The sequence below is a fragment of the Coffea arabica genome, chromosome 3c (assembly GCF_036785885.1).
Source record: "Coffea arabica cultivar ET-39 chromosome 3c, Coffea Arabica ET-39 HiFi, whole genome shotgun sequence".
In the NCBI taxonomy this organism is placed as follows: Eukaryota; Viridiplantae; Streptophyta; class Magnoliopsida; order Gentianales; family Rubiaceae; genus Coffea; species Coffea arabica.
This window is the reverse complement of record NC_092314.1, coordinates 14765804-14781170: the sequence shown is the minus strand read 5'-3', so window position 1 is coordinate 14781170 and position 15367 is coordinate 14765804. Positions and strand designations below refer to the sequence as shown.

Here is a 15367-nt window from a genome sequence, read left to right as displayed (position 1 = left end):
ATCACTCTCCATCAAAGCAAACAAAAATAACTCTCTGCCGAAGTAAACAAATATAGGGATTGCAGGGGATAGGTTATCCTCTAAAATCTCTCTTACCCACTCCTCACTCGTTCAGAACAGTCTCTTATCAAACCTATCGGAGAACCCAACCGATTTAATTCCCATTAACAAACCTGCAACTCTCAAGCATCCTCTACCAGCTACTTAAACTTGTCAAATCATTCATGAAACCAAAATACATGCATCTACATGGTTTAAAAATTTGGAAACTAACAAAATTAGTACATTAAGATAAAAACATTCCATTATAATAAAACCATAGGTTAGAGCCATGATTTACAATCATACGATATGCAACTTAGAAAAAAATCACTTCAAAGATCGTGGCCAAATGATCAACTTGAAACAACAACTAAATGGTACAAGTAGCCCCCCCTCCCCAATACCAAACTCTAATGGATAACCCATTGCTCGTACAATCGAACTAATCATCAGGTCGTGTATCAATGGGTATTGGGTTTTACCCTAATTGTTGCCATCCATAAACAAAAATTACAAGAACAAGTCCATTGATCTTGCCAATTACTGATGTCACCAAAACTTGTACTGCAAAACTCCTCCTAATTGAGAATCTCGAGGAGCTTCAAATCTTGTCGGAGCATCACTTCTCGCCATGCAGCAGTAGCCCCATACTAAGTCTGTGAGCAAAACCATAGCCTGAAAAGAAAGCAAACGCATAAGAGTCCTACTGAGTTTGTTAGTCGTTGTGTAAAGTTATAAAAATACCCAATATATCCCAATGTATGATTCAGAAACTGGCAAATCCTGAGCTATCAGGCAATTACCTAATACATCCCAATGCATGATTTCAGAAACTGGCAAATCCTGAACTATCAGGAAATAAAATCTGTAGACTGTGTGCATCAACTGCCAGGCTATGGCTTCTACCTGGCTGACTTCCCAGTAAGAAATCCTCCAAAATTGAGGACTTAATTGGAGAAACTCCATAAGATCTTCTTCAATTGGTTGATCCATTCCCTTAGCTAGAAATCTTCTCAGATCCTTGTGAGAAGATACTGGATATAGCCATTTAGAGCAGATACATGTAGAACGGTATACTTCCAAATACTCCACAAAGCTGAAGAACAGAGATAAAATTGAGCTGCACAAGAGTTCCAATTCTTCAACATCAGCTTTTAAAGCTAAACAATAGTTTTGTTGATAAAAGATACATAAGCCACATGCATTTTTATATTTATACCCTCAGAAAGAGGCAAATCACATTAGAATTCAGTCTGGATGCACCCTGCAGGACACAATCAAATATGCTTATGTCACAGGAAGAAATAAATTATATAATTTCCACAGAAAACATTAACACCCCAAAAAATGATACATAATCGCCAATTTTCCTTGCAACCAAAAAGCAGAAAAAAATTTATGAGATTTTCAAACCTTTCACCCTCTAAAGCAGTACAGCAATATTATTCATACCTAAACCACTGGCACAAGTACCTTCAAATGCTGAAATGAAAGAGCTTTCCAGTGCATTTCTATCCTCTGATGCAGCAACATATGAAAAGTCTACCGAAAAGTTGGAGTTCCAAAAAGGGACCTGGTCATGAGAATCATATAGCAATTACAAGCAAGATAAATGGCATGATTGACGCTGAAGACATATTAATTCACTAGTCAAGAGAACTGCAAGTAACTTGAGCAAATCCAAATGTCATAAGAATTAGTCTTAGCAATAAGTGATAAAAGAGAGCAAATATATACTGAATGAGGGACTAACAAAGTGGCTCAACTCCAGAAGTAAAGATAACTATACAGAAGATAGGATAAAAATCTCCATATAACATTTGTGGCAAAACATGCTGCTTAAAGTTTCTTGATTTTTGTATATGCAAGCTATTCCTAACAAGTTCCTGGACCTCAAGGTCTAGTATCCAAGCAATCAGATCTAAAGGATAAGAAGTTTTGTATGTAGCCAAACTACAAAAGTTAAGATCATTCAACTAGATAAAGGACAAAAATTTCCCTTTGCCATTTCTACTAAAACATGCTAAGCTTCTTGATTTTTGTATACAAAAGTTATTCCCAATAATTTCCTGGACATCACTGTCTAATTCTGGTAAAGACCAAGAATAACAGGTGCAACCAACATTGACATGTATGGGCACATATTCTTACAGTTTCTGCCTTTCTGGCAAAATCAATGCCAGTTACTATAACCTCTTGCACCTTTTCTGGTCCAGTTATACCACGCTGTAAACCAATTTCTTCTGCTCTGACAGTTTTTCCTGAATAATCATCAAAGATCAGTTAGGTTATATTTTAATTTAAACCAGGATCCACACTTACAAGACTTTCCCTCTTTTAGTATCAAGTATATCAGTTGTACCTTATCATGATGCTTTGCCCATTTCTTAACCAACACAAGAGCTTGTACAAGCGGTTGACACCTTTCCACCTGAAAACAGGAAAACCATCACTGTCAACATCCGAGACAAAGCCTCAGATTCATGAATCAACTAAAGCCTGTACTAAGCCGTCTAAAGACAAACTCTAGCAATTCTTTTCAGGGAAGTTACAGAGAATGGATAGTGTACTCCTCTCCATTGATCACAAATCAACCTGGCATACCAACAAATAATACAGACGAAATGCTATTATTTCAATTCCCCTAAAAAATTTCAGAATATTTTGCATAAATCAGATCTGACGACCAGGAAGCTATCAATCCTGATTGTACTCAAACTGCATATTCACCTTCAGTCTTTTCACTTGGAAAAAGAAATACAAAACAAATCAAGTCTTTTCTAGTAAAAATCATACGCATAGTAGGTATATTACTCACCACAAACAAGATGGGACCGAAATGTAATTTTAGCACAATAAAAGGCAAACTGACAACTTAAAGACAATTTTTTTTTTTAATGTCACACGAACAGAATGTCAAGCAAAATACATTAGACAGACATATAACATAGTGAAATATTGTTAAAAAAGAATGCAGACTGACATTGAACTACTCAATTTCTTAGTTGTCAAATCCAGACAACACAGAGCAGTATATGTATAGTTAATTATGGCACAACATAATTACTGCACTAGTAGACAGAAAAATAAATGAATACAAAAAGAGACTACATCCTAACCAGAAGCATTGAGAAGCATATATGTGTGAAAGCAAAATGTAAGACCAAAATCTTCACATACCAATCTGAAGAAGTCTTCCTGCAATTTTCTGGCCAAGTTTGATGTTATTGTGGATTCTACATGCAGCTAGAAGAACTTCCAAAATCACGGCATCTGGCTCCAAAGGCATCTTTTCAATAATGGACTCAGCCTCAGAGAGTCGCCCAGCTCTGCCGAGAAGATCCACCAGAGCAGTGTAGTGATAGATTGTGGGTGCAATCAGGTAATACTGAATCATGGAACTAAAGTAGGCCAACCCTTCAGCTACTAACCCTGCACGGCCACAAGCACAAAGAAGCCCCAGAAAACTAACCTGATCAGGAACAAATCCTTCACCTTCCATTTTCTGGAAAATTTGGATAGCATCTTCAACAAATCCATTCTGACCACAGCCAGTCAAAACAGTATTCCATGTGACCAGATCTCGCTCTTCCATACTTTCAAAAGCCAAAAAACCATCCTTAGAGCCAAACTTAAAGTACATATTGATCAAACCATTACCAACAAAGAGATGGGAAGCCCATCCAAGTTTAAAAATAAGGGCATGGATCTGTTTTCCGAGCTTGACTGCACATAGGCTCCCGCTAACACTAAGGAGGTATGGAAAAGTTAGCTCACTTGGTTTTACATCCTGGCCTAACATGTCGAGGAATAGTTGACAAGCAAATTCTCCTTCCCCAGCTTGCACATAAGCTGCTAACATAGAATTCCAGGATACCGTGTTATGTTTTGGCATCTTCAGGAATGTCTTTAAAGCGCAATCCAGCATGTCATTCTCGGAGAAACCAATTATGAGAGAATTCCAAGAGACTATATCTCTCTCACTCATAGAACTAAAAGCCAGAGAACTGACTTCCATATTCTTGGATTTAGCATACATGGAAATCAACCCATTTCCTATGTAGGTATTGTATTGATAACCTAATTTAAAAACAAGAGAATGTATCTGCCTACCAACTTCATAATCTCCACAGTTACTACATGCCAGGAGAGCACTAGTGAAACTAGAACAACTAGGTGAAGTGCCTGACCTATGCAGCTGAACTAATACCTCCAAAGCTTCTCTGTTCTGTCCACTCTGCACGAGCCCAGAGATCATCGCCCCCCAAGAAACTATATTTCTCACAGGCATCCTTGCAAACAGGTTTTTGGCCTCCTCAACCATCCCATTTTGCGCATATCCCGTGAGCATCGCATTCCACGTAACAACATTTGGGTTCCTAATCTCATCAAATAAAATTCTCGCTTCATTTAACATCCCATTTTGAGCATAGCTACTCATCATTGCCGTTCTTATATCAACAGTTACATCAGGAACTTGTCTATACAGTGCAATGGCATCTTCCAACCTTCCACATTCTGAAAAGGCTGTGATCATCGTAGTGTAGGCATAGTCATTCCTCTCTTGCATTCCCTCAAAAAATTTGATAGCAGAGTCCAAACTCCCATTCCTTGTCAAACCATTCAAAGTCGCAGTCCCTACCACCACATCTTTGTCGTATCCGATCTTCATCACCAATGCCATCAAGCTCTTAACCAACTCCACATCATCCAATCCTGTTGCAGTGGACAAAGCAACCACAATTACAGCCTGGTCTAGCTTTACCTCTCTCCACCTATGAATCTCCAAAAATAAAGCCCAAGCTTCCTCAAACTGACCTATCTCCACATACCCAGAAATCATCACCACCCATGAAACTGAATTCCTCTCCGGCATTTCATCAAACAAAGCATGAGCCTCGTATACTCTCCCACACCTGCAATACCCTGTGATCATCGAATTCCAAGTTGACACATTCTTTTCAGACATTACATCAAACAACCTCCTCGCATTAACAAAATCACCAATTCCCCAATACCCACTAATCATCGCATTATACGAAACAATATTCCTCTCGGGCATGGCCTCAAAAAGTCTAATAGCCTCCCAAATTCGTCCATTTTTGGCATAGCCAGATAGCATTGCAGTCCAGGTTGTCACATTCTTATCTTGACAAACGTTAAAAAGAACTTCGGCATCCTTGATGCGGTTGCTTTTCGAGTAACCAGAGATCATGGAGTTCCAAGTGACAGAGTCTCTTTGCGGCATTGAATCAAACACCTTGCGGGCATGATCGAGCTGGCCAAATTTCAGCAGCTCCTGGATTCTTTTGTTGCACTGAAAAATATGGGTTCTTGGGTTCCATGGAAATGTGCAGAAGGTGCGATTGAAAAGAGAGCGAGACATAAAATGGGTGTAGAGACATAAGGAGGGAGAAGGCAAAAGTTAGATGCTTGAATTGGCGGGACTGGGCAAACGGTATGAACAGAATCAGGTTTATAGACTTATTATAAACAATTAAATTTGAGCTACTGTAGGGGTTTTTCTTAAAATAAAAAAAAAGTGAAATTAAACCCTATTTGGGATTACTATGGACCAATGGCTTATCTGAAACCTTTTAAAAAAAAAAAAAAAAAAAAACTAAAAGTGCCTATTATGTGCTTAATAATTGTTGGGAGAGCAAGCATTTATGTGGTTGGGTAGCCATTATTTACCGATATTATTTTGCTTGAATTATAATCACAATAACTAAACACTTTTTTTAAAAAAAAAAAAAAAAATCTTCACAATCACATTTTCATCTCTCATTTATCACATCGCGGAAAATACTACGAGTGTGTTTGGATAGGAGTTTATTTGAAATATTGTTTGAAATAATTAATGTATTATTGTTCGTGATGTGATGTTTGTATTTCAGATTAAAAAAGTGATTGAAAAAATAAAAAAATTAATTAAAAAACATATATATGATACAAGCAAAATGATATTTGAGGAAATTTTACTATCCAATTATTCCAAATAATTATTCCATCATTATTGGAAATGTTACCCACTAAAGTGCAGTTGATTAACAATCTATAAGAATAACCATAAGCCGCCTATTCCATCGGTGAAATGACATGACCTCAGGGTGGAATGAGTTTCCTGCCCTCCTAAACTTATAAAGAATGAAAAAGAAGATAGTTATTGGATCATGCGTTCTTTTTTTTTTTTCGAGATTTTTGAAATGTAATTTTGTCTCCATAAGGTTTTGAATTTATCAATCCACAAGCGAAGTTCTCAAGAAAGACCACCACTGCAACATGTACAGTTTTTCTGCCATAGTCATTCGCATTGTCCCCATTTCATCCATTATAACCACACATTCATTATAACCTGTTTTTTTTTTTTTTTTTTTTAAATTTTTGAAATGTATTTGTGTGTCCATACAGTTTTTGAGAAGGCTTGATTAACATTCATTTCATGAGATCTTGAGTCTTCCATCTTGGATTTGGGGGCATTGGGCTGTTATTGGCACCTCCAGGCTCCAGTAGAGGAAAGATGCCTTTTGTTATCATAACTCCAGTTTTTTTTTCCCCTGCCAACTCCAGCATTGGATCTCAATTTAAAAGAACAACAATGAAAAAAGATGATAGTAATGTTACAAGTCATTAAACTCTCTCTGCATTTCTTGAGGAAGCCAGACATTGTCAGGTGCTACAAAACATTTTCAGCATCACACGTTACTAACAATTGCACAAACGGCTGGCAAGAAATAGAAAATTGCCAGACTGAAGCCTTTTAAAGCTAATTACTAGAAACTAATGCTAAAGTTCCCTGAATTACAACTAGAAGAAGTCTATCTAATGCAGGTCTCACCTCATGTTACCCTCCCGCAAGACATCAATCATGTCATAGATTCGCTTGTCTGCTTTTGACTGAACCTGCATTCAAGCAACATTTCCAAATTAGTGTGCTAAGAGTTAAAAGTTGTCATTATGGGAAAGCATGTGGAACTGCTTGAATAGTAATTGAAATACTAGCCATGTCTTAATGAACTCCAGTGTTTCAGAAGTTCAATAAGCAATATCTGTGCGTGCCCCTTAATTAATCAGAAGTTACAATAACCTAAAAGCTAACTATTTGCAGGAAGTAAATCAAGCTGAAGAGGGAAAGCTTCAATACCTTTTTTGCAAGAAAAAGAACAGCATCAACGGTACCTTCTGCATAAATTGATCTTCCACAAACATTATGCTGAAACTCAAACGAAACACTGCAAGAAGGCCAGTTGGTTTATTCTTAGTTTGAAGATACATATAGTGAAAGAAAAAATACAGGATCAGCTCATTACGTGTCATCTGGTGATGTTAGATGGTACATATGGAATGCATGTCCAGCTAAATACTCTTCTGGAACACCTACCATCTCCATTTGCAACTTGGGATCTCGTATTTGTTGTATCTGACAAAGATATTGAAGAAAAGAATCCGAAAAAGTCATTGAAAAGGCAGAAATTATACATGCCCAATGGCTATATGCACATAAAGCAAGTAATCTAGGAATAGTTTTATGTCAAAGCAAAATTGTATGTATAATTCGACTCTTCCTCTTCCATTTAAATAAGTAGCAAAACGACAAAAAGTCTTGATATCAAGAGCAGTATCATCATGTAAAAGCAACCTACATGAGGCAACAACAGAGTGCACTTCTACACAATTACATACAGAAGGAAGTTTTTTAGCTATCAAAGGCTTCAAATGTGGTCAATAAGGTTTACGATCGAATAGAAGTGCGGTTCAATATTCAAAACTGTTATCCTAGCTTTTAGTATTTTAGTTGTACCTTGCACCTTGCAGTAGGATTAGTATTTTAGTTGTAAAACTAGGCTTATCTAATGTTTTCAGATAAAGGGCATGAACAAATATCTTTATTGCAGCATTAGGACATACAAGCCCAAGATCAACTAAAGGAACCATAGCATGCAAGAAACAAGAATAATTTTTAACTTCTCAAGAGGGGTATGTTGTGCAACCGATTCTACTCACGTTAATACTGCTAAAACTGCTGACGATATCTGTAATGATCTACTTGTTCTTAAAAATTTAGGAAAGAAAAAATAATTCCATAACGCATCTATCAAGTTTATGCAATAAAGTGCTAAGAAATACCTGATCTAATTCAAAGGAGACGCCTAGCTTCTGAAAGCATGAGATAACAGCCTTGGCCGTTCCAGAAGTGTCCAACTTGCTAGCTTGATGTGACTCCATTACCTACAGAGAAAAAAGGCACCATATTTGTTGAGAGATTGCAACTAAAATAGAAGTTAGGCAGCAAGGTAACCTTCAAATCCATGGGGGTCAACTCCATTGATAATTGGAACCATGAAGCCAACTGTTCCACCAGAATTTGTGCATTTCATAAACTGGGTCCAGGTGCAATTCAACGTAGAAAAAACACTTTGCAATACATACCTATGTGCTAGATTTGTATAATCCTGATTACATGTCAACTAATACAGTAAGCACGTGTGTGTTCAAGATCAGATTAATAATTACTTGACCAACAAAGCCAATTTGACAAACAAGGACCTACATATCCTTTCAATCTGATAATAGAATGTCTCAACCCTCCATCTTCAGCTATTTAAGATGTAAAATAACAGCAGGTTTCCAGCTAATTAGCATGTGAATATAATTGTAATAAGTTATAGCACTTTTATTCTAGACATGAATTTTGGTTTCCTTGAGATAAACAGCTCACAAGTGTACATTGCTATTTGTTATTGTGCTAATTGTTTTCTTCTGTTTACAGCATTAGAAAAGATAAATGAAGCAGACCAAACACTTCGGAGTAAGAATGTTGCAAAATCATCTTGTTAGACCATCAATCATTCTGACCTTAAAGTTTATGACTAGACAAATATAAATTACCATTATAGTTTTCTAAGTAGGAAAATACCATGAAATTGTTTATTATTTAATTAATAGAAAATAGCAACATGTATTTCACTCTACGGTAATCTGTGTCTAAGAGTCGTGCCTATTAATAAAGCACATTTGAGCAGCTGCAAAACACTACCATACATAATGGCCACCTTGTTCAAGTACTTTATGTGTAAACCACATTGAAACAAGCTTGAGCTGCTCACATAACTATACCCATAAAATTTGCAAGCCAGAGATACAAATGATAGTCTCAATCATACAACTCTTATTAAATAAGAGATTTTCCAGTGAATAGTTATAATAAATAGTTAATAAAGAATAACAGTAAAGCAAACACCTGCAGCTTATAACCCGAAAAGGCTCCAGGAAATTGTTCTGCCATGATTTCCATGGCTGCAAGAAATGCTACCACCTGATGAGAAAGAAGAAAAGAAGTTGTCCATAAATAGCAACAAACATGTCAGAAATTACCAAAGGAAGATTTTTCTTGACACCTGCTTTCCCATTTGAGGGGAGATTACAGCATAGATGTTAGCATCTGCTACAGTTTTATATAGCCTTTCTCTGTCTCCACCAGTAGTCCCCATGACAAATGGCACTCCAACCTTGGCATACAATTCGGCATTTTCTGCACACACCAAATTAGCACCAAAAAAGGTTTGAAAATACACGTTATAACTAGCTAAACTAGAAGATAACGTCACAAAAACTACTTTCTGATATCCAAGAGCAACTTTTTTAACCCACAGGCTAGTGAATCTGACTTCATTCTCTTTTAGAACTAAAACAAAATGTCAAAGGTCTCATATAATAGGTCAATTTCCTATTAAAATGAGTTCCATGTAACAGGCGCATAAGACTAAGGGAAGGAAGTAAAGGAAGATGTTCAATAGGTCCTATTTTGTGAAGTTATATTACCCCATATTACCAGCTCCAGATTTACATCTCACAATAATGACATGCAAAAAATGCAAAAACAGGAAACAAATTCATGATTTACACCCATGACATAAACCCCCCAATGCACACTAAACCGCCCTGCAATAAGAAGTTCGGGTACAACTGTGAGCCTACAAATAGATCAAGGCACCTCTACTCAGCCAGGGTAGAGAAATTTCTCATATCAATTAACAACATGTTGGTGATAGTAACCATGCTGAAGATGGAAAATCCACATAAACTCTTGTACCAAACGTAGTAGTTCTACTCATATTTTATGTTTCTAAGTTTCACAGGTATAGTTAGGGAACAGTGAAGTCAAATTCCAATCCAACTGCAGGGTGCATCTTAGAATCGACTTGCTTTCTAGCACATTATCCTCCAGAAAGTCCATGAAATTCAAAAGATCAGTAAGCACCTACACCAAAAGTAAGCAACTCTTTCCTCTGGTTGAAGCACAAAAGACTTCCATAAGGAATTTCCTTTATTCTGTATCTCCAAAAGTAGGCCAGGCTTTGCAAATTTCATGCTTGATAATTCCAATGAGGAAAAAGTCTGATTAAATTTTAAAAAAATTGAGAATTGAGCACAAAGTTCTTATCCATTCACAGCTAAAATAATGCTATGAAATAATTTTCAATCTACATTCCTTACAAAAATTTTCTACATTTTTCTATTTTAAATAACATAAAATGAGGAGTGTTTTCCATGATATACTTTGGCAATTCACCCTTTCCCCCCAAAACAAAATCACTTTCCACTAAGTCGAAATTTTCAAAATTTGAGAGTTGCACAAATTATATAGTTAAAACTGCATTATGAAGTAGGAGGAAACCTGTAAGATGTGCAAAGAAATTCTTAATTTGCAGTAAATTTGCGTAGACTTTGAACATATGCTCATTGGCTTCAAAACTATGCACAAGATTCTGTATTCGAGGTAATCATACTGCCATATTAAGAGAAATTAGCTAAACTGACATAATTTCAGAAGAAATTAAGTTTCCAGGTGTCCAAATCTATCAATTAGCAAGAACCAGGCAATGCAATAGCTCTGTTTTTACTTTTCCTTTTAGGTGGGAATCTGGGCTTGACAAGTACTTTACCGCCTTATTAATATCCAGCACTATTTAAAGTTAAAAAAAATAGAAACAAACAAAACAAATACACTTTCTGTGCACCATAAGAATGAACTGTTTACCATTTACAGCTGCAGGCGCAGTGTAGTCTATTACAATTAGATTCGGATATTCTGCATAGACAGAAGACAAAATGCTCTCTCTTTCAGAGGGGCCATGCAATTTGATTTCCTTCCCTCCCACTTGCACAATTTTGCCAGAATCTTCTGGACCACCGAAGGACACAGGAACTGGATTAAGTCCAGCAGAGACAGCTGCTTCAAGAACTGCTCCTCCCATTTTGCCAGTAGAACCATTTACCTGGAAGAAATTACCATAATCAGACATCAAATACTCCATCAAAGTTTAGTCAAACCATCAGTCTTCTCTAATATCAACATATTATTTCATTTTTTTCTAGATATTTTCCTTTTCAGCTTGCCACAGACTCCAATCTAAAACTTTCATTAACATTAATGGTTTCAATAGATTGATATTTTTAGGAAATCTCCAAATGATGTTGAAAATGATGGAATCATAAGCAATAGTGCCATTGACAAGTTTTAGACCATTAATGTATAACAGTTAGCCTAACACTCCACACAGAAAATTAACTGGAATTACAATTGTTAAGCTTCCCAAAAAAAAAAAAAAGATGTTTCGGACTGCAATTTCAGTGAGTCATAACACTCAGCAGTTTATTGCTCAACACCACCCTGACCCTACAAACGTCTAATGCAAGAAACTGAACACGCTAAATTGATGTGAAATCCCCAATATCATTTCTAGTCATCCATTCAAAATTTGCAGTATAACCAGTTATAAGTATTTTAATGGGCATTCCCAAAGAACGGTTTTACTTTGAAAGGTCATATTAAGCAATCATCAAGATTACAAACAAACAAGCAAACAGCTTCAACACACCCCAAATATCTTCTGATAACTACACCAATTTTTAATCCACAACTTGGTAAGAAAAAAAATCATGCTTCACAATCATTTTAGATTACAACATCCAAGTCCCAGTCACTTAAGTCATTCCAACATCAACAATAGAAATAAACAACCAACTCATTTCAAGTCAAATATACCACTGAAAACAAATGACCAATGCCACAAAAGTTTGCACCAGTTTCAAGTGAGTGAGTGTGTACCATAATAGGAAGGCCACTACTTCGCGATTGAACTGAATTGATATGCTCAAGGGACTCGATATGCGGCATATGTGAGGTCGAGCACATAGTAATCAAACACTTTCGCCTTCTGAAAAATGTTTTTGTAATACTAATACTCCTTTTCGTACTGCTGGATAAAAACAATAACTCAAGTTGTTTCTGCTGACAAGTTGCCGAGATATCTATTGGGACTTTAGCAACAACCATCATTTAGGAGAAAATGAATCCCTATCACAATAGTATGCAGATACTTGGTCAGAGTCTCAACGGTCTAGTGAACTATCAATAAATTTATCCAACATGAAAACATTTCCAGAACAAAGCAATAAGACTACTAAAAAAGGGATTGCTTATGAACAGTAAAGCCTATTACAGTATTTTACATAGAAATAATTGCAATAATTTCTCCAACATGAGGGCAATTCCACAACTAGGCAATAATAACAATAATAATGATACTAAAGCAAAATGCACAAAAAAGAACCTCAATTCCACTTTGGTCAGGGTTCTCAAATTAGTTTTGTTTAAGCAGTAAAGAAAAATAATGGCAGCTCTCAGAATTTTCTTGTAAAAATTTGAAAAGAAAAGCAATAAGCTTGCAAGTTTCACATAAATGCTAGTACGACCAAGATAAGAATAAATGTATAAAACTATTAAACTCAAAAAAAATGAAAAAAAAATGCGAAAGAGGGAAGGGGCAATTGGAAAAGGGAGATGATGAGAAGGGAGATGGGACGATGCTCCAGGTATAAAAGGGAAGGAAGAGGAGGAGGGGGACGGCGGCTGCTTACCTGGAGCTTTGCCGGAGGTTTAATGGCGGCGGGGGTTTTAATATGGGGTTAGTCCACTGGAAACGTATTGGATAGGTTTTGATTAGTGCTTTATTTGATTGGTTTAATCCGTTTTCCTTCTTTGTACATCAACGGACTGAAAATCCGTGGAAAAATATGAAGTAATAATTTCAGAAACCTCCCTTGAGATTTCAAACAATTTCACCTACTTCCCTTGAGGTATCAAAAATTACATATAACTCCCTCAAGTTTATCATTTACGTAACAAAAATCATTCAATGATCAAAATTTTAAATGAATAATCCAAAATGTCCTCATAAAATTGTGTAGTTCAGTTTACCTTTTTATAAAATTCTTAAAAAAATATGGAACATGCATAAAATTTCATATCTACTTTCAACCATCATCTCTACTATTTTAGAACTTTTGTATCCCCACTTCTCAAATTAGTGCTAATATCACCATGATCATTACCAATATCAGTTCCTAAATTTTAAAACCTTAATCTAAATTAAAAAAGGAAAAAAAATAGCTTTATTAAACTCAAAAAATTTTACCAACTACGTTAGTATAATATCTTATCTCTCAAATGTTGGAGTACCAATACTATTCCCGTCTTTTTTTAACCTTCAACTTATATTTTTTCCTATTTATCTCCAGATCTTCCATGCAAAGTTAAAATTAATTTGTAATACGTTAAAACTGTGTCTAGAACATAATTGGTTATTCCACAGGTAAATCTTTTTTTGTTTCAATTAAATGTCTAATTGTGTGATGCATTCATATGCACAAAATTAGGAGTGGATTATTTAATTGCATGAAAAATCTTAATATGTTAAGATTCTTAAGTTAATTTTATAGGGTCAGGGGAGGTAAATGTAATATTGAAAAATTTAAGAATACTAGGTGAAATTATTAGAAACCTCGAGGGAGGTCTCTGAAATTATCCCAAAAAGGAATTAAGAAAAGAAAAGGCCAAAAAAGGACATCAGTTATGACCCAAAAAAGGTGTAAGTTTTAATTAATTTGTTATTTTAACTTATTTGTTGTTAAGGGTATTATATTTGTACTAATTTTAGGGGAGAGTTGGGTTGGGTGGTAAAGTGGAAAGAATTACTCCCACTAAAATATATATATCTGTACTAATTTATATACAAAAATATACCTTGTTTTCTTATGTATTGAACACTACATTCCTAGTACTAGAAAATTTCATTGTTTTGATAGGTAAAACATGAAAATACAAAGCTTTTCATAGAAAAAATTAATATGAATACTTTTTATAATAAATAATTTAAAAGGTTTTTTTATTTTGTTATGCCCATAAGTATATAAAATATAGGTTGTGCACCCATTATAAAATTCAAACATTATCATTCACATTCTGAATTGTGTAACTTTTTACCTATCAAATTTAAACTTTTGCAGACAATTAGATATTCAATTTAAAATTATGTCATGTTTAGTTAAGCTATATAGGCGTCCTTTTTTTTCCCAATTTTTCTTACAGCCAAATTTGTATTGGCATTATATTTTTCTGTTGTTGTTTTTTGTCAATACTTTTATTTATTTTTTTCTTTTTATAAATGATCACATTTCAAATTGAAAATAAGAAAGACAAACTCGTTTTCTCTTTCCTGAAAATTCATACTAGTTTATTTCTCTCGCATGTTCTTCTAGTGCAAGCATTTTTTATATGAGGAAGAGGGACAAATATAATTTTAGTCCCTAACGTATGGCATCCCAATTGTTTCAACCATAACAAGAATGTGGTTCCCAAAATTTTTGATTTTAGACAAATTTAAAACATCGAACAGTAAATCAAAATAAATAATTGTTAGAGTCAAATTTCCTTTTATCAAAAGTTTGACTTTGTATTCTTAGTTCTTAATGTTTGACGTTTTGATCAATGTAGTCCTTTAGGTTTCACATAATTATATTTAGTGTTCTAAAATGAAACAAAATGTGAATTGAATTAATTATGTGAAGTATGTAGTGGAACAAGAGGAGAGTTCTGATTTTAATGTTTAATTTTTATTTGGTTCAAGGGCAGACTTCAAACCTTATCTTGGAGAAGAGGGAAAGTAGATAGTTTGAGAGTTGAACTAGAGATCTCACAGTCAACTAACTAACGTCTTTACCAGTTAAGTTAGTTTTTTGAACTTTAACTTCTATTCTAATTATTAATAAACAAATTCTTGCATGACTTGTGGACATAAATTTGAAATGGTTGTAGTTTGAAATTGTGATTACAATAATTAGTGAGAATAAGTGCCAATGCTGAGAAGGCCTTAGCCTAGTAATAACAGTTGAGTCGTCAAGACTTAGAAGCATAATTATTAAAACTAGCACAACGAGTCATCGGTTCAATTGGTGTATACTTTTTAGTATACAAAAAAAG

At 35.1% G+C, this 15367-nt stretch overlaps 2 protein-coding genes across 9 annotated transcripts; both read right to left on the bottom strand.

Annotated features, from left to right (window-relative positions):
* Positions 1–286: 286 nt before the first annotated feature.
* Positions 287–5635, bottom strand: LOC140037649 (uncharacterized). 7 transcript variants are annotated; one of them, XM_072082341.1, is made up of 7 exons: positions 3223–5635; positions 2405–2473; positions 2194–2303; positions 1495–1615; positions 1262–1306; positions 846–1162; positions 287–717 (listed from the first exon to the last, which is right to left on the bottom strand). In XM_072082341.1, the coding sequence occupies exons 1-2, from the start codon at positions 5426–5428 to the stop codon at positions 2430–2432; spliced, it is 2250 nt and encodes a 749-aa protein (XP_071938442.1). In that variant the 5' UTR covers positions 5429–5635; the 3' UTR covers positions 287–717; positions 846–1162; positions 1262–1306; positions 1495–1615; positions 2194–2303; positions 2405–2429. The 7 variants fall into 7 exon arrangements, with proteins under 7 accessions (XP_071938442.1, XP_071938445.1, XP_071938441.1 ...); XM_072082344.1 differs by having other exon boundaries at positions 1516–1615; XM_072082340.1 differs by having other exon boundaries at positions 1262–1615.
* A 1022-nt stretch (positions 5636–6657) lies between these two features.
* On the bottom strand, positions 6658–13090 carry LOC113736585 (4-hydroxy-tetrahydrodipicolinate reductase 2, chloroplastic). 2 transcript variants are annotated; one of them, XM_072082337.1, is made up of 10 exons: positions 12967–13090; positions 12155–12403; positions 11084–11321; positions 9441–9574; positions 9284–9358; positions 8170–8271; positions 7353–7462; positions 7187–7274; positions 6881–6945; positions 6658–6718 (listed from the first exon to the last, which is right to left on the bottom strand). In XM_072082337.1, exons 2-10 carry the CDS (start codon positions 12383–12385, stop codon positions 6712–6714), a joined length of 1050 nt encoding a protein of 349 aa, XP_071938438.1. In that variant the 5' UTR covers positions 12386–12403; positions 12967–13090; the 3' UTR covers positions 6658–6711. The 2 variants fall into 2 exon arrangements, with proteins under 2 accessions (XP_071938438.1, XP_071938439.1); XM_072082338.1 differs by lacking the exon at positions 12155–12403 and having other exon boundaries at positions 12967–13079.
* Between the last annotated feature and the right edge of the window lie 2277 nt (positions 13091–15367).